This window comes from Cyclopterus lumpus, chromosome 5 (assembly GCF_009769545.1).
Source record: "Cyclopterus lumpus isolate fCycLum1 chromosome 5, fCycLum1.pri, whole genome shotgun sequence".
In the NCBI taxonomy this organism is placed as follows: Eukaryota; Metazoa; Chordata; class Actinopteri; order Perciformes; family Cyclopteridae; genus Cyclopterus; species Cyclopterus lumpus.
Window position 1 is genome coordinate 14612595 of NC_046970.1, and position 19919 is coordinate 14632513.

At 43.3% G+C, this 19919-nt stretch overlaps 2 protein-coding genes across 2 annotated transcripts in view; one reads left to right on the plus strand and one right to left on the minus strand.

Moving 5' to 3' along the window:
* mfap2 (microfibril associated protein 2) lies at positions 1-5656 on the plus strand. Its single transcript, XM_034532547.1, has 9 exons — positions 1-215; positions 1807-1868; positions 2512-2559; positions 2948-2974; positions 3079-3159; positions 3263-3304; positions 3391-3478; positions 4470-4543; positions 4633-5656. Exons 2-9 carry the CDS (start codon positions 1838-1840, stop codon positions 4734-4736), a joined length of 495 nt encoding a protein of 164 aa, XP_034388438.1. The 5' UTR covers positions 1-215; positions 1807-1837; the 3' UTR covers positions 4737-5656.
* LOC117730651 (rootletin-like) overlaps positions 5488-19919 on the minus strand; it is a 22597-nt gene continuing 8165 nt past the window's right edge. The window contains 25 exon segments of the mRNA XM_034532500.1: positions 5488-6332; positions 6457-6630; positions 8472-8603; positions 9068-9268; positions 9437-9586; positions 9672-9896; positions 10260-10475; positions 10984-11147; positions 11257-11377; positions 11488-11645; positions 11928-12351; positions 12440-12607; positions 12726-12885; positions 12968-13206; positions 15194-15337; positions 15441-15575; positions 15971-16150; positions 16271-16440; positions 16649-16776; positions 16860-17053; positions 17264-17494; positions 17811-17957; positions 18034-18178; positions 18992-19174; positions 19279-19478. Coding sequence (XP_034388391.1) covers positions 6246-6332; positions 6457-6630; positions 8472-8603; positions 9068-9268; positions 9437-9586; positions 9672-9896; positions 10260-10475; positions 10984-11147; positions 11257-11377; positions 11488-11645; positions 11928-12351; positions 12440-12607; positions 12726-12885; positions 12968-13206; positions 15194-15337; positions 15441-15575; positions 15971-16150; positions 16271-16440; positions 16649-16776; positions 16860-17053; positions 17264-17494; positions 17811-17957; positions 18034-18178; positions 18992-19174; positions 19279-19478 — 4476 coding nt within the window. The 3' untranslated portion in view covers positions 5488-6245.

Genomic DNA, 19919 nt, shown 5'->3' on the forward strand with positions numbered 1-19919 from the left:
GATCCTGCATCGTCACAGAGCCTGACGGGGAGCAGGTCTCGGGATCACCGCGATCTTGTTGCGGGTCGGTGCTGGGACCGGGGGCTGGAGGCTGGGACTGGACGGGGAGGAGACTACTGGTGCGGGGTGGTACAATGTGGCGCTGCAAAGTCCTCCTGCACTCACAAGGACGCATGAGAGCTGAGGATAGTCGGAGCAAACTGAAGCAAATTTGGGTAAGAACCTCTGAAAATTAGTCTTGTTTTCACATGTGTTGTTAACCTACTTTTTTGTTTATATGTCATGCTCTGATTGTTAAGAAGACTTAACTTGAGTTGCATTTGTGTGAAACAAAAGTTAACACAAAATGATGGGGGGGCCGGGGGGTGTAAAGAGATGTGAGGTGAAGTGCGCAGATTGCATGCAGCCCAAACCACGTTTTAAGAACATTAACACTTCCGCCCAGTCCGCATAATGCACAACGAATAATTGTGTGATAATTTGCGTGTATGTTAATGGCTGTTGAGAGCTGACATGTGGTCCTGTGTTTTCACTGGAGAGAAGAAGGAGGCGGGACATCAGAGCTCAGCCTTCAGCACTAACACTACAATGGAGAGAGAGGTGCCAAGAGGGAAAACAGAAAAAAAACAGTTGCTTCCAGAGGTTGGGGGTCGATGAGGGCACCTGGGAAGATGATTGAGATTTTCTCTTTATATATCTGTCATAGTTGCATAAAAAATAGTATTCGTAAAATAGATGACAGCAATACATCTCCAGTTGCTGTCCTCAGAAACTCCTACGTAATGTGCGTGTGTGCGTGCGTGTGTGCGTGTGTTTGTAATTGTGTGAGTGGGTCTAAGTGTGTGTAAGTGTAGGTGGGGGGAGATGGGGTCTGTAGCTGGGAAGGGAGGGGCTCATTGGGGAGAGGGGAGTTAATCGCTCCCAGATGTGTGCTGTGAAAACATATGGTTTCCAATAGCCACTGTGATGCACAAGAAGAATGTGTGTGTGTCTGATGCTAATACACAAACACACAGACACACACACACACATTCACTGATTTATTGATACACACAAATGAACTACTTCATGTTGTGTGTATGAAACAGCTTACAGTGCTGCAGCGGAGGAGGAGCATTCATACTTTCCACAAAGTGGAAAAAGTATTTTAGTGAGTGTTAAGGTAATGGATTTTACTGTATGCAACAGTTTCACAATGTGACCTCCTGCATTTCTACTGCTGGTTTAAGTAAAAAGTAATACTCAGGGATGTCTATTGCTGTCAGTGTTCATGTTTTTTTGTCCACATGTCATTTTCACTCAACCTGAGAGGCTCTTGCTTTGTAGAAGGAAGAAGAAAGAAAAAGGGGTAACGAGGAGGAGGGGGAGGGTGTGAGGAAATGACCAGTGAGGGCGACTGAAGGGAAACGAAGGATGTGGAAGCAGACGGCGAGAGGGAGGGATGAAAAAAAACTCAGGGAGAGGGGTTGGGTGGAGGGGTCCTCTGTTTCTTTTCCTGGAATTCAGCCCCGAGACTGTCTGCGGCAGCGAGGAAAAGTAGGAAAACAGAGGGATTGTTCTTAGGAAGACAGACGTGCCACATTCTTGCTGTCAGAGTTTTCTCCCCCCTTTTTCTTGCCGTGGCTGTTTGAGGCCAGTGGGGGGGGGGTCGAAAGCAGTGGGTGGGTGGGGGGCTGTAAAGGTGACGCAGGGCAGGGGGAAAGAGACGAGATGAGAGTTTTGGAGACCAGAGGCATATCCAGCACTGAGCACTCTATTCCCCTCATGTTGCTCTGTTTTCATTGTTAATACTCATCCCCCCTGCAGTGTCCTAGTCAGTCTACCTCCCAGAGTGACCATGAGAGTCCTGCTCCTCATCTGTCTGCCAGGTAACTGCACCAACCGTCCACGAGGCCCCGGAAAACTTGGGTCTAAATCTTAGATGTAAATATTCATTATTAAATGTGAGACGATCATATTTCAACTTGTATCCACTTTCTTGGCCAGAGATAGATGAGAAGATTGATGCCACTCTCAAGTGTTTACAATAAATATTGTATATATAATATTGTGAGACTTCACTGGCTTTATCCTCGTACCAGGCAAGTGCCATTAAAAATTAAACATTAAACGTTACATTCTACTTACTTTAAAGTGATATTACTGGATGTGACTTGCTGTAGCTCATAAACATAACTGTGCCTGCAGGTGTCACAGCCACCTGAGTGAAATCTACCTGTCAGTTACATAATTTCCCTGCAGTTTATGTATGCTAACATTAGCTAACATAACCTCTCTCTGTGTTTTATTTCTAATAAACTCCACATTTCATTGATTGCCAGACAATTTTGAGAAAAAGTGCAGTGTTCAAAACATGTGTAAAAGTAGAAGTAAGAAAACACCTGAAAAAAGTGCATATTAAGATACCCATCTTAATACTTGAGTACTTGTAGTTACTCAATTTCCCTCCCCTGTATTCGACTCATTACCCCATCTTTTTGTGATTACTTTATTGTTCTGAAATGTCAACAGCTCTGCTGCTCGCCCAGGCTCAGTACCAAGAACGGTTTTCTTTTTTGGGTGAGTTCATTAAGAGAATATTGGCCCTGATTGTTCCAGCTCAGCATCGGTTTATATCATAGCTCTGGACATCTGTTACCGATTTCTTGTTGTCCTCTGATGTGTCACCTCGCCTCGAGGAGTTACTTGTTATTTACCACCCGCATAGCAACTGTAGTCACAGTGTAATTAGCACTTTGACCACTCTGCATGTCATTATTTTAAACATCTTGCATATGAAGTCATGCATTACACAAACTGCCTGTTTTGTTCAGTTTTGGCATCCAGGTGGTTTATTTTATATGGCGCAGAGCTTTTTGTTGTGTGTGTTTGAGGAGTACTGTAATTGGTTTCACAATGTTTATTGCATGAAACTATTTTCTCTCCTACTTATTTCATGGCTTCACAGAGGACTATGGGCCGGATTATTTTCCAGGTAAAGCATTTTTAAAGTCCATAAAGATGTTCCTCGATGTTCATTTTTAAGTTAAACACCAGTGATTAGTTGTTTAAAAAGTGATTCCTCTCCTTCTTGTCCAGACTCTGAAAATCCTGATTCTCCTCCTGGAACCTTCCAGCAACAGGTTCGCCTCGAGCCAGTGATCCGTCCAGAAAAATCCGGTATATGTGCTGAACTCTGCCCCTGTCCGAGTCATGCTATTTAAGAGTCGTATGTGTTGTGTTGAGAACTCATTTGTAAATCTGTTTTCCATGTAAATATCAGAGTCCGATTTGGAGACGGAGCCAACAGAGCCTGGCCCTCTGGGTAAGAACACCTTAGAGAAAAGAGGACAGATTATCAGTTGTTAAATTTGAGTGGAGACATTATTTTGCTGTGTGTTTTATTTCCAGATTGCAGAGAGGAGCAGTATCCCTGCACCAGACTCTACTCTGTTCACAAGCCATGCAAGCAGTGCTTAAACAGCCTCTGCTTCTACAGGTACGTACTGAAATGAATTTGGAACACGCAGTTCAGCCCACAAGGAAAACCCAGTCATCTTTTTGTCCGTTAATCAGTAGAAAACCTCTCCGAAGTTTGTTGGACAAACTGACTTTCTTAACCCACCTCACTTGAACTGCTTCTACGTCTCCTTGAAGCACAAATCCCCAAAATAAATCTTCTCTCAACAGCTTGTCAAAAGTCAGTATTTAACTAATGTATTGGTATACGTTCCTTATTGACAATACATGACTTGTGGTCTATTCTGGTGCAATAGAGTGATGTAAATATATAAGTAAATATAGGACTTTTCCAACTACTATGCATTCATGCGACTGAACACTGTAAGCCTACAGCAGGTTTTGATGCTTCCACAGTGTAGGAAAAGGCTATTGTCGTCAAGTTGTCCTGCAAATTTGATAAGTTTAAGCAAAAAGGATATTTCTTATTGCCAGACAATTTTATGTAAAGACTTAAACCAACAAAGTATTAGTCCATTTAGTGCTACTCCCCATCGTCTGGACCCTGTCTGCGGCCCCAAGCCCTCTGGTTCCTACTGAGGATGTACATCTTTAAAAAATGGGACACCAGTTTAGAGTTCCACTTGTATCCTAAAACAGCGGGGCACTGTAGCCTTTCGCAAACGTTACTCAAAAAGAAGTGAATACCATATTTGTTGGGGACTACTTTCAACCGCGAAATAATACACATTTGGTGCGCTAATTAATCATGAGTTTCATGAGTATGTTAACAAAAAAAACAAACATTGGAGCTCAATTGTACAAAAATAATAAGATAAATCAGGCTTTGGATACAGGGATAACACTTGTGATCAGTCCATTGCAGGTTTTTCATTGGATTGGTTGACAGCAAGAAAAATACAGATTATTGTCAGACTTGTTCTTTAAATACCCTTTGGACTGATGATGATGATGATGATGATGATGATGAAGATAACTCTCTTGTGACCTCTACATGTGTTTCCATTAAGCTTGCGACGGGTGTACATCATCAACAAGGAGGTTTGCGTTCGGACTGTGTGCGCACATGAAGAGTTGCTCAGAGGTGCGTTCAGTGTTTTCTGCATTTGTTTGTTTTGTGTGTTTGTTTGCATATGAAGCATCATTATCTTAACTCAGCGCCTCTGTGTTTAGCGGACCTGTGTCGTGATCAGTTCTCTCGCTGTGGCGTAGCGGCGCTGAGCGGCCAGTGTGCATCAATAGGAGGAAGCTGCGGAAAAAGCTGTGGTGGCTGCTGATTGAGAACAGAGTTCAGGGACACTACCTGCCCAGACACTGCCGCTTTTTCATCCACATCCTCTTGATCTGTCTTTCCTCCTCCACGTTTCTCCCCACTTTACCTTATTACTCCTTTTTTGTTGTGTCCATATTTCTTCTTTACACATGTATGTCTGCCCAGTAGATCTGGTGTGTATGGATGAATAACCTCCAAAAGGACATTGATGATTGTATGAATCACTGGTGCTATAAAATAATCACACTGGTGCAATAAAAACTATTAGAGATGCACATAAAACTGCAGAACATTTTTTTTGTTATTTTTAGCATATTGCACCGTATTAATCTCATGCTTTTTGTTTGTTGATATGTTACTGTACTTGTGTTGAAAAGCAGTCATTCTCATGATGATCAAGGTATCAATGGTGGCCACTGTGCACTGACATCAGACACAACTAATCAATAGCTAGCCATAATAGATCATGAGATGTGTGAAGAAACAGGTGGTGAGTGACCTTAGTTTTTGTACTATTGCCTCCTGAATCTGTACTTAGCAACCAAGCAGCAAGCTAGCTATATATATAAAAAAGCTCATTTCAGTGGCAGCAAGTGCTTTAAAAAGGCTTCTCACAAACGGCCTCTGTAATACTGCTTTGTAAAACTGTCACTATAAAGACTGAGAAAAAAAAAAAAAACTTCAGATATTCAGTGTATGATTGAGTCAAAACATGCAGATCAGTGCGCTGTGAAAGGTATTTATGAAATACATGATTTATGGTGCACACTGAGTTTATTCTCTTGCAGACATGTGGCTTCCATGTGTATTGTCCATACAAGTCATATTGTTGTTGTTAATCATCAGTCTGCCTCTCTCTATACAGTAAGAACAATGTATATCCAACTAGTCAAACTAATAAAAACATACTGTACGTATACCATCATACTGCAGTGGTCCCCTTTTCAGTTATAAAGCTGTCTATGTAACACATAATCAGTAAAATATGTGTCTGCTTCTAAAAGAAAATAGGAGTGCAGTTCCTTCATTATGCTCAATTCGTCTGTTTCTTGGCATTCACACTTGGTGAAGTCCGTCCTTTCCTTCTTTAAGTGTCCTCAACTGTTCATATAAATGTGGCGGAATCAAGGTCAAACTGCAAAACTGGTGATTTGGGTTTTCTACTTGAATAAGAGCAGGACGTTTGGGAAGAAGTTGAGCACGGATCAAGTGGAGATGGTTGCCAGTAATCAGCAGGCTACTGGCGTGTTCAGCACAGCTGCTGAATCACGTCGCTCCGTTCCCTCGCCTGTCGTTTGGCTGCAGCTTAAGTGTTCAATAACACACCAAGAGAATGACACTGGCGTTCATTTCAGTGTCACAAAGTAAATCAATCATATTTTAAAACACTGGAATTAGAGTATAAATTCTTTAGGGAATGTTTCTGTGAGAAAATATTGCTTTCAGACATTCATGATGAGTGGATTTTCCCGTCAGGAATGCTGTGGGGGTGCTTTTGGTTTTAAGCTGCATTTCACTTTCCTGGTGACAAAAAGGAGGATGGAAGAGACGGTTGCCGCCGTTTCATTTCTTGTTGCAGCTGCTCCTTCAGGGTGGACACCTGCAGGGATACAGTGAGGGACACTCTTAACCAGCTCATTCACCTCATTAATCTGAAAAGGGAACCTTACCTACACCACGATCTGTCTGTTTGTGTGTGTGTGCGTGTGTGTGTGTGTGTGTACCTGCTCCTCCAGGCCTTTGATTCTGTGTCGGTGAGCTCGTTCTCTGGTTCCCAGCGTTCGCTCAACGTCCCTGAAGCTGGTCCTCAGTCTCTCCGCCTCCTGCTGGGCCTCGTCACGCTGCCTCACCAAACTCTCACACAGACTGTGGGACTGCTCCATCTCAGCCAGCTGAGTCTACTCAAAACATGCACAAACACAGACACACACATTGATACAAAACACACACAGGTAGGAGAAACTAACATGTTAGCACAAAGGAAAGTCTGGCAGCACACCGAATCTCAGGACAGTTTATGTGGAAAACAACTAAACAATGGAGAGACTTTGGTTCGGTTCTTCCTAAAATCCCAGATCAAAAACAGACAGCTAACCACCGAAGAATCATGTGGAACGCTCTGTGGAGGAAAAACTATACTTGCGTTTTCTGGAAATGCACTTAACTAAGCCTATCTGGAAGAATGTAAATGCAGCCATAAAAGACATTCTGGGGTCTGCCACCTACAGGTAATATTAAGAGGTCATACGAAGAAAATTGAAGAAGAATTTGGTGTAAAGAAGATCCTCCAGGAGAACAGCAACTATTGGATATTGTTCAGTACATTTATTTATGGGAAATGTATCTATCCTTTGAAAGCTTCTTCAGGAATCATTTTTGGCAACTTGGACCATCTCCATGAAACTAGATGCTGAACAAATAACTTTACAGATGAGTAAACATCATAAATCTGTTGTTGTTCACAACTAACACCTGTGATGTTTATTGGTCTGGAGAAGGTCCTCTAACAAATCGGGGATGGCCCCGAGGAGAGAAACCGCCATCACGCGGTTCAAGTTCAAAGTTAAATGACGAAACTTACAATTCTTTATTTTTAATTTCAGCTCTGGCTTTATTGTTTACGCTATATATTGATTGCCTCACACATTAATCTGAATCTTACGCATGACAAGGAGTGATTAAGGAAGTTGCAGCGAGGTACTTACAAATATAGCCTTGAAGTTCTATAATTGTGTTACTTTCTTTTGCCAAATCACATTGGTTCCACAGGACCTTTTAGCAAATGCTCGAGGGTTGGTGAAGATGATGAACATTTCTGCAACCTGGGAAAAGTTTGGCTAAATTGGGGGAAATTATCTTTTGTCTGAGATGTAAAACCAGCATGAAATAAACAACTTTAATGACTCTTTTAGAGTTCAAAGAAAACTCAATGTAGCTTTATATATTTGCTTGTTTATAGTGTGTCTGTGGTAAACAAAAAAAACATGTTATGACTTGTTTAGCAAAATGAAACCTCCACATAAATATCTCAGGGGTTTGGTCGAACATTTAGATTTTGGAGAGAAGCACTTTCAAGAATGAGTGGTGCAGAGAAGCAGAAGAACAGAAAAACAACTCTTGACTGCTTATTTGTGACTCGTAACAAGAAGCAGATGTGTCCAGAGTTTACGGTTATTTCTAAGTTACACTGACCTCATTTGACATTTATGGGTCCTCTCCAAAGTTTCAGGTGTAATCTAATGAATATCTAGGAGAGTTACATGAACTATTTGTTTCAGACGGTAACAAAGTCCAGCTGACTGTCCTGTGAGTTATTAATTCACTTACTCTTTCCAATGCAACTGTAATGCACACGCTAGCCTTGTCCTGTAACATTCACTGAACACAATGTGATGTTTTTCTCATGAAACTACATCAGATAAAATCCCTCGTTACTCAATGGAAAATGATTTATACTCCACAAAAACACATGTTAAAGCTGGATTACTAAGAGTTTCTTTGATCGACGGCAGCCCTCGTCAAAGGAGTAAGCAGCACGTTAAACCATGGCTTTGTCCTCCAGTGAAACGTGATGTACTCCAGCCAGCTCAGTCACACTCGAAGGTGTGAAGCAGCTACAAAAACACATTTTATGGTGAGACGTATAGCAGTTTGGAATAGCTTCTCAGAGGTTCTTATTATTACACTGAGTGCTGCAATAAATGTAATAAGTATGATTTCTGATGAATCTACTCTTCACCTGCAGCATCAGTATCTGTTGCTGTGCTTCCTGCAGCTCCTGTTCTGTGGAGTTCAGAGAGCGATCCAAGCACCTTTTCTCTGCAGACAGTCGCATGCTGCCTTCCTCAGTTTTCAGCTTCTGACGTTCAACCTGATTAAAGAGAAATGTGAGCAATAGGAAAGCGTGAGATCCATTACAAAAAAGTCTGTAGGGTCTGGTTTTTAAAGATGCAGGTGAAAATTATTATTTTTGATGAGAAATTTGACCTTTACATGTGGTATAAAAAGTAGTGGTGAGCTCAGATGAGGAACAGGAGAGGCAATAGTTCTTGTTTTGTCGATATATATATATATATATATATATATATATATATATATATATAATTTGACGAAAGAATGAGTGACATCAATTCAGACAAAACACTAGATAAACTCTGTGACCTTGTTCCCTCTATGACTATGGTACTCTATGACCTGATGTCTTCAATAAGGTGTTGTTCACTGTGACCTACTGGACTCACTCTGTGTTCTTAGAGTACATGAAGTATAAATTCACAAAGAAACGATTGTTTGCAACCAGTTTCACATTCATTGTGCACAAGCTTCAGTGCTGACCTTATCCAGTGTATTCCTCAGTGCATCCTTGTCTTTCTCCAGCCTCACAGCCTGCCTCTCAGCATCTTTTTTCTCAGTCTCGAGCATGGCGACCGCTCGCTGCAGCCCACGCAGCCGCTCCTCCACGGCGGCGCGCTCTGTTTGAGCTGAGTGGGCGCTGCGCTGAGCCTCTGCAGCACTGGCTGAGCGCTGACGTAGAGCCTGACGGAGGTAAGCCAGGGATCAGAGATCAGATACAGAGAGAGTGTTAATGTGCAAATGTATTGGGATACGTTTCCATTTTTATTGCTTTGATTGTTAAAATGTTTTTTTCTGAAGACTTGATGAGGGCAGATGTGTGACGACACACAGATTATCCATCTTCTTCACCTCTTGAGTGTTGTTGAGCTCAGCTTCCACTTCCTCCCGTTTCAGCTCGCTCTGGTCCAGCTCACTCTGCAAGCTTTGTGCGCGCTCAGTGAGGGCAACCATGTTCCTTTTCCCCTCCACTAATGACGCCCGGGCTTCATCCATTCGTTCCTTATTGGTACAAAGTAATTATCACATCACTGCCTGGGCTTCATCCATATTATCAAAGGCCTTTTTTACCTTCTGTCTCACTCACCTGCAGAAGCCTTTTATCCTGTTCGGCCACACTCAGCGTCTTCTGCAGAGTGGTCAGACAACTCTGTGTGCTGTTGTGAGAAGCTGCTGCCTCCTGCAGGCTCTTTTTGAGGGAAGAGAACTTCTCATTGAGTACAGACTCACCTTCCTGAGCTTTGAGCAGAGCCTGGCTCAGCCGCTCCACCTCTCTCTGGAGCAGAGACACACAGGCTTCTCCTTCTGCCACCTGCAGTTTGTAGAAATGTGTCATTTATTATTGCAAACTTAACCATTCATAATTCACATTGTTGCATTGTTGCTGTCCACTGACTAAATACTGTAACTATGCAGGTTACACTAGCAAGGTAGTAGAAATGTACCAACGTCTCGTTCTCCATGATTTGTTTCTCACACAGTTCTTTGTAGGAAACTTTCTTTAAAAAAGGTTTATTATTGGGAAATTATAAGGAAATTACAGACCCATAAAATACAGTATTACCACATTAACCAAGACCTGCTCTCTTTTGAGGCACATAAAAAAATGTCCTACTAATTAAGAATCAGATTAGGCACTCAGCGATATGAGGATATCTGTCTGAGCCGACTCTACCCGTTTTAGTAGAGAGTCATGGCGCTCCTGGGAGGCCTGGCTGTCAGACTCCTGGTCTCCCAGACTCAGTTTGAGTCTCTGCAGCTCCCCCTCCAGACTGCGCCTCCCCAGCTCCACCCTGGTGGCCCGGGCTTCAGCTGCCTCCAGCGCTTCCCGCAGACGCCTCTTCTCCGCCTCCAGACGCATCTCAGCAGCACGCTGCTTATTTAACTGATCCTGCAGAGATGGAGGGAGGACAGAGATGATTTTCAAGACCAGTTGGTGAAGCAAAGTTCCTTGTTGTATATTGGAGAGCTGTACTTTAGACCCAGAATACAAAGGAATGCACAGATAGTCCAACACACTGTTTACACATAAATCCTCCTGAGATTTTACAAAAATGCAACATGTATGAATGGCTTTCAATAGCACACACACACACACAGTTTTGTCTATCAATGCTTTGTGTTTTTTCCTCTCTCTCACTTCATTGCCCCTGCTCCTCTTGCCAGGAGGATTATTTTGAAAGGTGCTGGCATTGAAAACAGACATATGGAGAGTTGAGACAGGACACCATAAGAGGTATGATATTATGTGTGTGGCATCTGTTGTTATTACATATTGCCCTACTGTTGAGTGCTGCCATATGGTGATGATGGCAGATCAGTGGTCACTGCTGTGTGGGACCCAGTACAAATACATGGAGTCTATATACATGCACATGAGTACACAAAAGTGTGTGTACCTGGGTATGTTTTCTATCCATTTCAGAGGTCTGTAGCGCTCGCTCTAAATCCTTCACCCTGTCGCTGAGAGCTCTCCTCTCTCTGTCTCCTCTCCTCACCATCTCCTCCGACTGCTGGAGCAAAATGTGAGTGGTGGTCAGACGCTCGTCCACTCCACGCTTTCCTGCAATCACACACAAAAACACACAACAAAAATGGCTGTGTGGTCATTTGGTCATCCGACGAAGGGCTTTTTCTTCTGAAAATACATGAACAAATGTCAAATATTTTACCTTCTTGGTATTCCTGTAAGGTGTTTTCCAGGTGAGTGAGACGAATCAGAGCAGAGTCCCGTTCCCCTGACAGCTCCTCCAGCTCCTGCTGCAGGGCCCCCAGCTGGCAGAGAGCATCATCCTTCAAAATCAGCAATAAACAAAGACTTGAACCATAAAAACACAAACATAACCCTGAATTATTATTAATTTTTACTTTGTGATTGTTCTCATGCCAAGCTGCTCTGTTACCCTCTCTCTCTGTGCCCCACGCAGCTCCAGGAGGAAGTCTCTCAGATCGCTTCGCAGTGTGTCGGGGTCCAGCTCTGGCTGAGGGAGAGGCAGCGGTGTCTCCCCCCTCTCAGGCGACACAGAGCCTAAAGTATTGTCAGGGGTACTTCCTCGGAATTCTGTAAAAATGAAATATGACAAATTGCATCCACTTATAATATTAAAATATTACACTTAAAATATTGTTGTATATTGGGACATCTAAAAGGTGGGTATTAGGGATCACATTATACTGAATATGAGATGTGGAATGGTCTGTTCGGCTTTATATCTCAAGAAGACATTAAGCAGCGAAAAAAGGAATCTTCTTTGAGACAGTCCTATAAAAGAAATTGCGCTAAAACATTTAAAAAAATTAAAAATGCCTGAATAAATGTCTAAATTCTGTGTCTCTTTCTTACCTTTAGGAGGCGACAGGGAGGAGCGCAGTGGGGAGATGCTGTGGTGGCGTGACATGGTTCCTGGTGATGTGGAGCTCCCCCCTGGGCTCCGCCCCCTGCCTCCCCTGCCGCCTGCTCCGATGCCCAGTGTTCGCGTCAGTGCAGACTGAAGGCTGCTCAGACGAAACTCCAGGTCCCTCCTCCCGGCATCAGCCCGGGTTAGCTCCGCCTCTGTGGCGGCCAGGCGGCCCTGGGCCTCGCTCAGCTGCAGGATGGAAAGAGCGGCAGAGTCCTGAGCCGCCTGAGCGCGCAGGGCCAAATTCTTGGCTTCATCCTGCATCTTCTTCTCGCAGCCACGCGCCTCCTGCAGCTGAGCAGTCAGTTCGCTCTCGCAGCCCCGCCACCCCGACTCCGACTCCAGCAGGCGCTTTTGAGTCACAGAAAGCTGCATTGAAAAACAAAAGAATTATAAATTGTGACACAGTGAAGACAGCACGTAAGCAAATAATGTCTTCACACTAATGTCTACTCACTTCTTTCTTGAGGGAGTCTCGCGCTGTTTCAGCCTCAGTTAACTTCTGTTTGAGGGTGAAAACCTCTTTCCCCTTCTCCTCCTCTCTTTGCTCCTCCAGTGACAGGCGAGTCTGCAGCTCTGCCACCTCCCTCCCTCTCTGCTCCTTCTCTCCATCAAGAACCTTCAGCTGGAGCCAAGAAAAGCACAACATCACCACACAGCCACAAATGTGAAGTCTAGACTGACAACAAGCGTCTTTGTAAGTGTCTGCGAGGTGTGAAGAAAGGGGTGGCAGCATGTCTGACCTGTCTGCGGAGCTCCTGGAGTTCTCTTCGAGCTTCAAGCCGTGACCGTTCAACTTCTCTCAGGCAGCTCCGCAGCTCCGTCACCTCCTTCTGATTAGATGACAGAGTCTCCTCCAGCACAGCCAGCCTCTGCTCCTTCTCCTCACACTGTCTCTTCACGCTGAAAAACCAACACACAAACATTTTACTCTGAACATTGCATTTCTGTCAGCGGATACTTTCCCACTCGTTGGAGTGTTTACCTGATTCTCTCCGTTTCTGCACTTCGTAGAGTTCCTCTCAGCTGAGTATTCGATTGGCCGAGAGTGTCCCTCTCCTTGGTGATGTCAGCGAGGTTACGTCGCAGCTCTGTCCCCTCTCTTCTGTTGTTTTCTGCTGCATCCTGAGTTTGGTTGAGACGTCGCTCACTGTCCAACAAGTCTCGCCTCAGCTGGTCTCGACACTCCTCGTTAGCTGAGAGAGAAGCTCTGCACTGGTCCAGCTGGAGGGCAAAAGTCATGTGTGGTACAAGGTGATGGAACCGAACAGACTCAAAATGTGGTGGATTATCACATGACATCCACCAGGAAGTTCCGTTTTCTATTTGCTAGTTCACAGGACATCTCAACACAGTTTCCACTAACATTTGGTGGAAGGTTTGGCCTTGTTGCTACAGGAGCAAGCGATAACATTAAATGAGAAAACTTTATTAATTCCCAGTGCGGAAAATCATTTGCCACACAAAACTCATACAGACAACAGAAGACTCATACAGACAACAAGTCCACTGTGAACAATAAACAACAAAAACACATTACAAATCATAAATAATAACATGATTAACATCAGAAAGATGCTCAATCTAAAAAAAGAATCTAACTGCTGCTGGAACGAAAGACCTTCTGAGTGGTTCAGTAGAACATTGAGGCATCCTGAGTCGCTCACTCAATGAGCTTCTGAGTCCATTAACAACAGTTTAGTGGAAGGCCTTCAAAAGAAACAATCGTTTTTAACTGGGCCCTTGTACTCTTTTCTAGTGACCTCTAGTGAGTCCAGGATAAGGCCGATCACTGAGCCAGCCTTTCTGATCATCTTATTGATCAGGTTTTATCATATGCAGTAGCACAGCATAGAAGAGGACACTAGCTAAGATCCCCTGGTAAAAAACATGAAGAAGCTTTTTGCTGATATCAAAAGATCTGAGCTTCCTTAAAAAGAAATGTCTGGACTGAGCCTTTTTAAATACAGCATCAGTGTTATTTTTCCAGTTTAATTTACTGTCCCCAAGATATTTATATGACTGGACAACTTCTATCTGCTGACCCGCAATTATCACTGGGGAGACCTTCTCCTTCTTCCATCTGAAATCAATAACCAACTCTTCGGTCTTTCCAACATTTATTTTAAAACAAATGTCATCACACCAGCTGACAAAAGATTCAACCTCCCGTTTATAGGCCAGGTCCTTGCCTCGGTAAGTAGACCAACCAGGGCTTTGTCATCTGATAACCTTTGGTTGTTACAGGACACATGGCTCTGCCTATTATCAGCTGTTTAAAATGAGAATAGAAACGGGGATCCAAACTTTATCAACCATGCAAGTTAGAGCATGTTTGCAAAAGTTGATCATTTAGCTTGCCTACATGCATGTTGTAGCAGTTATTCACATGTATTTTGTTTTTGGTATTTTTATTTAAATAACACATTTTAATGATTGTTTATTAATCTTTTAATCTTCAACCAACAAATCAGCAGCTTTCAGAGATTACATGTCAACTGCAATTCAACTCCATTCAATGCCTACAGGTTTATAACTGAAAACAACTTTCACTGCTTACACTTCAGGTGACCATTCAACTGACATTGTCCTCTGGTTTGTACAATTACAATGCCTCTTTCAACTCAATCTACACTTCATCTGACATTTAAACTCCTTTTAGTGTTTGAACTTAAACTAAGGCCGCGTCCAGAACAACTTCTGTCCTGCGTGAAAACATGCAGCCCTCTCATTCCTTTGAATAAAGCCAGCCCGTTGAACCAGGATCAACTTCTGCTGCAAAGCAATGTCATCCAACGAGGTGCTGCAGTGGTCTTTCCAATAAATGCCAGCAAGCATTCCTGGTAGATTACTTTTTAACTGTTAAACTTTAGAGTTGTAAAATTCTGTCTCTAAATATTATATTGAGTCTTAAACTCCAACTGGATTTCGTGAATTGTATTTCCTGTCTCATCAGTATTTAAAACAATAAGCACCCCCATCAACGCAGCCCCCTGCAACGTTTCAACACAGGGCGGTTTTTGGTTTGTACTTCACCTGTTGTGATGACTATGCCACTGCTCATGATTGTCACTACGTGAAAATGCATAATAAATTGTGTTTTCTATTGTCTAAAATGACAAATAAAGGAATTTGCAGCATTGGTGGAGGTATGTGGTCTCTGATTTATATTGTATCACTCTCATATTCCCACTTGTAGAAGATCATCTACCTCTTTGAGAGCAACATCAGCACGTGACTGAAGATCAGTGCAAGTCTCTCGTAGACTGTGGAGTTCCCTTTCATGAACAGAAGCTGCATCTTCCAGCTGAGAGCGAAGCTCCAGCAGCTCGCTGGTCAGAGCCCCAATTCTGATCTGTGTATGAGCAAAAAGTCAATAAAAAGTAACATCAGTAAATCTTCCTTATGTGGCTGTGAAGACCGAAGATAATTCAACAACAGACAGGAAGTCACTTCACCTGCTCCTGCTCTTTGTAATGAGCTGCCTCTCTCGACATTCGCTCTGCCTCCAGGGCTGCAGCTGACAGCTCGGCCTGCAGGGTGGACACCCTGTCAGACAAAACTGTTTTTTCTGCCTCCTTCAGAGAAAGGGCCTGGAAAGAGAGAAAATGTCTGGTTAACAAAAGGGGAGGAACTTACAACAGACGTACCGGAGCCACACTGTCTGGATAGCGTATCTAATGAATTTCTTAAACTATACTTTAGAAACACTGTATACACTTTCATTTTTACACTTTCATTTTTATTTTATTTTTTAGATTTTCATTTCCTTTAAAATTTTAATCTTAAATGTAATATGTCCTGCTATTTTATTTTATTGTATTGTATTGTATATTTGTAAAAAATGTTTTGCTGCTGCGTCAAGGGAATGAATAAAGTATAATCTAATCTAATCTAATCTAATCTAAACTAATCTAATCCAAACTACCATGACGGAGAGGACAAGGAGAATTTTTCAGTTTCTCAGAGGCTTGAACTCAGATCCAACCTGTTGTTTCTCCGTCTCAGCCTGCAGCAGACTCTGATCTCTGTCATGCTTGAGACTCCTCAGTTCATCCTGCAGCTCCTCGCTTTCTCTCTCTGCCCTGCGGAGCTGATCCTCCGCCTCCTGCCGGAGTCTCCGCAGGGTGACCTCATGCTCCATCAGCAGGCTGTGACGCACGACTTCCTGGGAAACAGAGCAGCCAAGAACACAAACATGGATTAAAGAGCCATTAGACTTATCTGAAAAGTAAAACAAGTCTACAAGAAGGGCTTTGAGTAACACTGAACCACTGAAGCTTCTGACCTTTTCTGAGACCAGCCTCTCCACCTCCTCCTGATGTTCAGAGATGGCCTTGCGTAAAGCCTGCTGGGCCTCCAGCTGTGCAGCATTTAGAGTCTGAGTCAGAGCCTGTTTCTCTCTTTCAGCCTGGGCCAACACATTCTCCCCATCCGAGCGAGCACGCCTTAGTTCAGCTGGATATCCCATCCAGGAAAAAATCCAGTAGAGGGAAACACAGGACTCGACCATTAGGTTGTTATTCTGTCATATCACTGAACAATTGTCTTTCCCATGATACCAAACATTCAGAGTTTAGCTCTTAAAGAGGCACATTGTCAACTAAAAGTACTCTTTTCTCGTTGTTGTTGTTGTATTTCTTCTTCTACAAACTTGATCACTCACCTGCTGCAGTCTCACAGCGGACTCGAAGGTTTTGGTTCTCCGTCTCCAGCTGCTCCCGATGAGACTCCACCTGAAGAAGCTGCTGCTGCACCTCAAACAGACTGGTTTCCAGCGACTCCCGCTCAGACCTGCACGGTTACAAACATAAGTTACACACACACACACATTCACTCATGTGAGAATGCATATGTCATTGAGAAACAACACAGACCTGAAAGCAGTTAGTTCCTCTGACAGCACAGCGTTTTCTCTCTCAGATGCCGTCAGCTGGACCACCAGTGCTGCTTTGTCTCGGGCCAGTTCTGCTCGACCGCGGCCAGCTTCTTCTAAAGCCATCTCGATCCTCTGGCCCTCTCCTCTGGCAAGAGTCAGCTCTGATCCCAGAGAGGTCACCTCACCACAAAGCTGTCAACAAAAGCCAAAACATGTAAACGAGTAATAATAATAATCAAACAAAGAAATAAAATAAAAAACTTGCTCTAAAAAAACTCCTAATTACAGTTTCCATTTCGGTTTTAGCCAAATAAACCATTGCATCTGTATAAGATGTATCTCTAAATTAGGTCATGCCACCTACCAAAGCTTTCTTGTGATGTAATATAATCTGTTGTGTACCTGTGTGACTTTCTCCTGTAGCTTAAATCTCTCGGCACTGAGACTCAGTAGCTCTGCCTCCGTCCCCACCCGGCTTAGCTCAAGGTCCTGCAGCGACTGGTGCAGCGTGATGCGGGCTGAGTCCAGCTCCAGCCGGTCCTGCTCCAACCGGACCAGCTCATCTCTGATGGTCAACTTCTCCTGCTCCGCCTCCCGTTTCTGGGCCTGCAGGATGGCCTTCCCTTCCTCCAGCTGAGTGAAGGTTGAGACGTTCACATTATAACAGTTCAGTTCAGCATTCTGGTAGCATTCTTCACAAAACTGCTTTTGTCACTTTTTTGTGTGTAACTAAGGGCAACATCATGAATGTGCCCATATCCCTGTGCGTTACATCAAGACTACAAAACACGCAAATGAGGAAAAGGGATGGAGTGTTTTACAGTCATGCCTTTGCTCTACCTTCGAGTGTGGTCATTTGTAAAAACACATGAGGGCACATCATATGAACTACTCCCTTTCAAAAACGGACCCCTTTAAGAGGTCAAATACACACCTGAAATGGTCTTACCTTGAGAATGTAATTGTTAAGGTCAGTTTTGTCCTCGGCCAATCCCTCGTTCATGCTTCCCATCTTGGCCAGAGAGTCCCTGAGAGCTGCATCCTCAGACTGCAGCTTGTTGAGCAGCAGAGAGAGCTCAGCGTTACTGCCCTCAGCCTGGAGGGGAAATGAGGGTCACAGACAATATGAGAACACAGAATATCAAATCTGCAAGAAGTTTATTTTTTCTTACCCGAGCAAGTGCTTCAGTAAGTTGGTCTTTCTCTCGCTCCAGCAGCTGCCGCTCAATCTCCACCTGCTGGTGAGTCTCCTTCACTGCAGACAGCTCTCCTCGCTGAGCAGAGGCTCGGCTTTCACTCTGATCCCACTGCTTTTGTCTGTTGCAAAATGATAAGCATGTGATATTATAGCAATACATATTAGGACTGTAGGGGAATTATGGAGGGCACTGTTTAAATCCTAAGGAACCAGTAAACACTTTATTCCCAGCTGCAGTCGGGTTCATCAACAAAGCCCGAGACCCCCACTAACTGACTCTGACTCACATCCCAGGACAATTTTAAACACCCTTGCACAGCTTTTCCTTTCTTATTAAAATACTTGCCAGTTTTATTTTAAAAGATATACTTGTTTTAAAGTATTTGTATCTGTTTGTTATTTACCATATTTATCTATTATTATTATTTACCATATTTATCTATTATTACGCTATGTTTATTGTTTTTATTATATTTTTATTGTTTTATTCTAAGTCTATGTTTATTGTTATGCACCCTTCATCGACTCATCGAGTCAAACTCCTCGTATGTTCAACGTACTTGGCAAATAAACAATTCTGATTCTAAAAGGCGAAATACAGTGTATGCTCGAAGACCAGACAAACAGCAGGCATAAGGCATAAGTATTATAAATCCATATACATACATAGCGGTACTGTGGCTCAGTGAACTGAGCCAGCTGGCTTGTTTGATATGTGAAAAAGGAATGTAATGGTGTAAAAGTGTCAGCTCTGCTGTCATATCCATTCACCCAGGTTTGTAAATGAAGAGTCTCTCTCTATATGAGAAGCTAATAAAGACCTTATAACGTGTCCTCCTGTGACCATTTGCATTGTGTGTTGGCTGCAGACAGACTTTGTAGATGAGCGTCCACATCGCATTCACTTAATCGAGATCAATTAGCCGACTTACATCCTCTGAGTCTCTGCCTTTGCCCGCTGTCTCTCCTGAGTGGCGGCCTCCTTCTCCTCCCTCTCGTGACCTCGTTCTCGCTGAGAGGACGCCACGGTCAGCTGAAGCTTCTCACAGTCCATCTGCAGCATCTGGTTGCTGCTCTGTGCTGCCTGCAAGCTCTTCTCCAAGCTCCCCTTCTCACTGCGATGTTCATAATGTGTGAGGAAAAACCATTAGGGTTACATACACTTAAAGATTCAAGGATGAGTAGCAGACTGTAAAAGGTGATAGAAGGGTTTGTAAACCTAGCCAGTGTGTCTCTCTCCTGCTTCAGGCGGTCCTTTTCTCTCTGTGTGGTCTCTCTCTCTCTCTGAGCAGCATCCCTCTCTCTCTGCAGAGTTTGGTATCGCTGTTCGGCATCTCTTTTAGCCAAATCAGTCTCTGAAAGCTGCTTGCGTAACTGTTGAACCGAGGACTGGGCAGAGAGCAGACGCCCTCGCACATCCTGGAAACACAACACAAGTGGGGTCACGCACCTCTACTGACACCTATCCATGCAGATTCTTTTGGTTTTATTTGCCCAGATTTTGAGATAACAATCTCTGAGCCCCAATGTAATTGTGGTAGCTCTAATTTGCTTGTAGAACTATTTGGAATTATTTCTTTGGTAAAAACTAGTTCCAATAAATAAATAAAAAATAGTACCAACAAAGAAATTCTAATAACTGCCTTTGTAAAAGCTATTGTTTGAGTTAACTGACCCTTTAAACTCTGCTAATGTGTAGACAGCTGTTCTCATTGTGGCTGTGGAAGACTTTAAAGGTTAGTGGACTGCTGTAACTGCCTCTCTCTCTCTGTAATTATTCTCTAAAATAAGTGCACAGTCCTTCTAAATACATGTGCATCATAATAACCTGTGATGATATTTGTATGAAAACACATAGTT

Coding starts and splice junctions, on each gene's coding strand:
- mfap2 (XM_034532547.1), top strand. CDS start 1,838: ATGAGAGTCCTGCTCCTCATCTGTCTGCCAG. Junction 3,305..3,390: donor AACAGAGCCTGGCCCTCTGG/GTAAGAACACCT, acceptor TTTTATTTCCAG/ATTGCAGAGAGGAGCAGTAT. Junction 4,544..4,632: donor ACATGAAGAGTTGCTCAGAG/GTGCGTTCAGTG, acceptor CTCTGTGTTTAG/CGGACCTGTGTCGTGATCAG.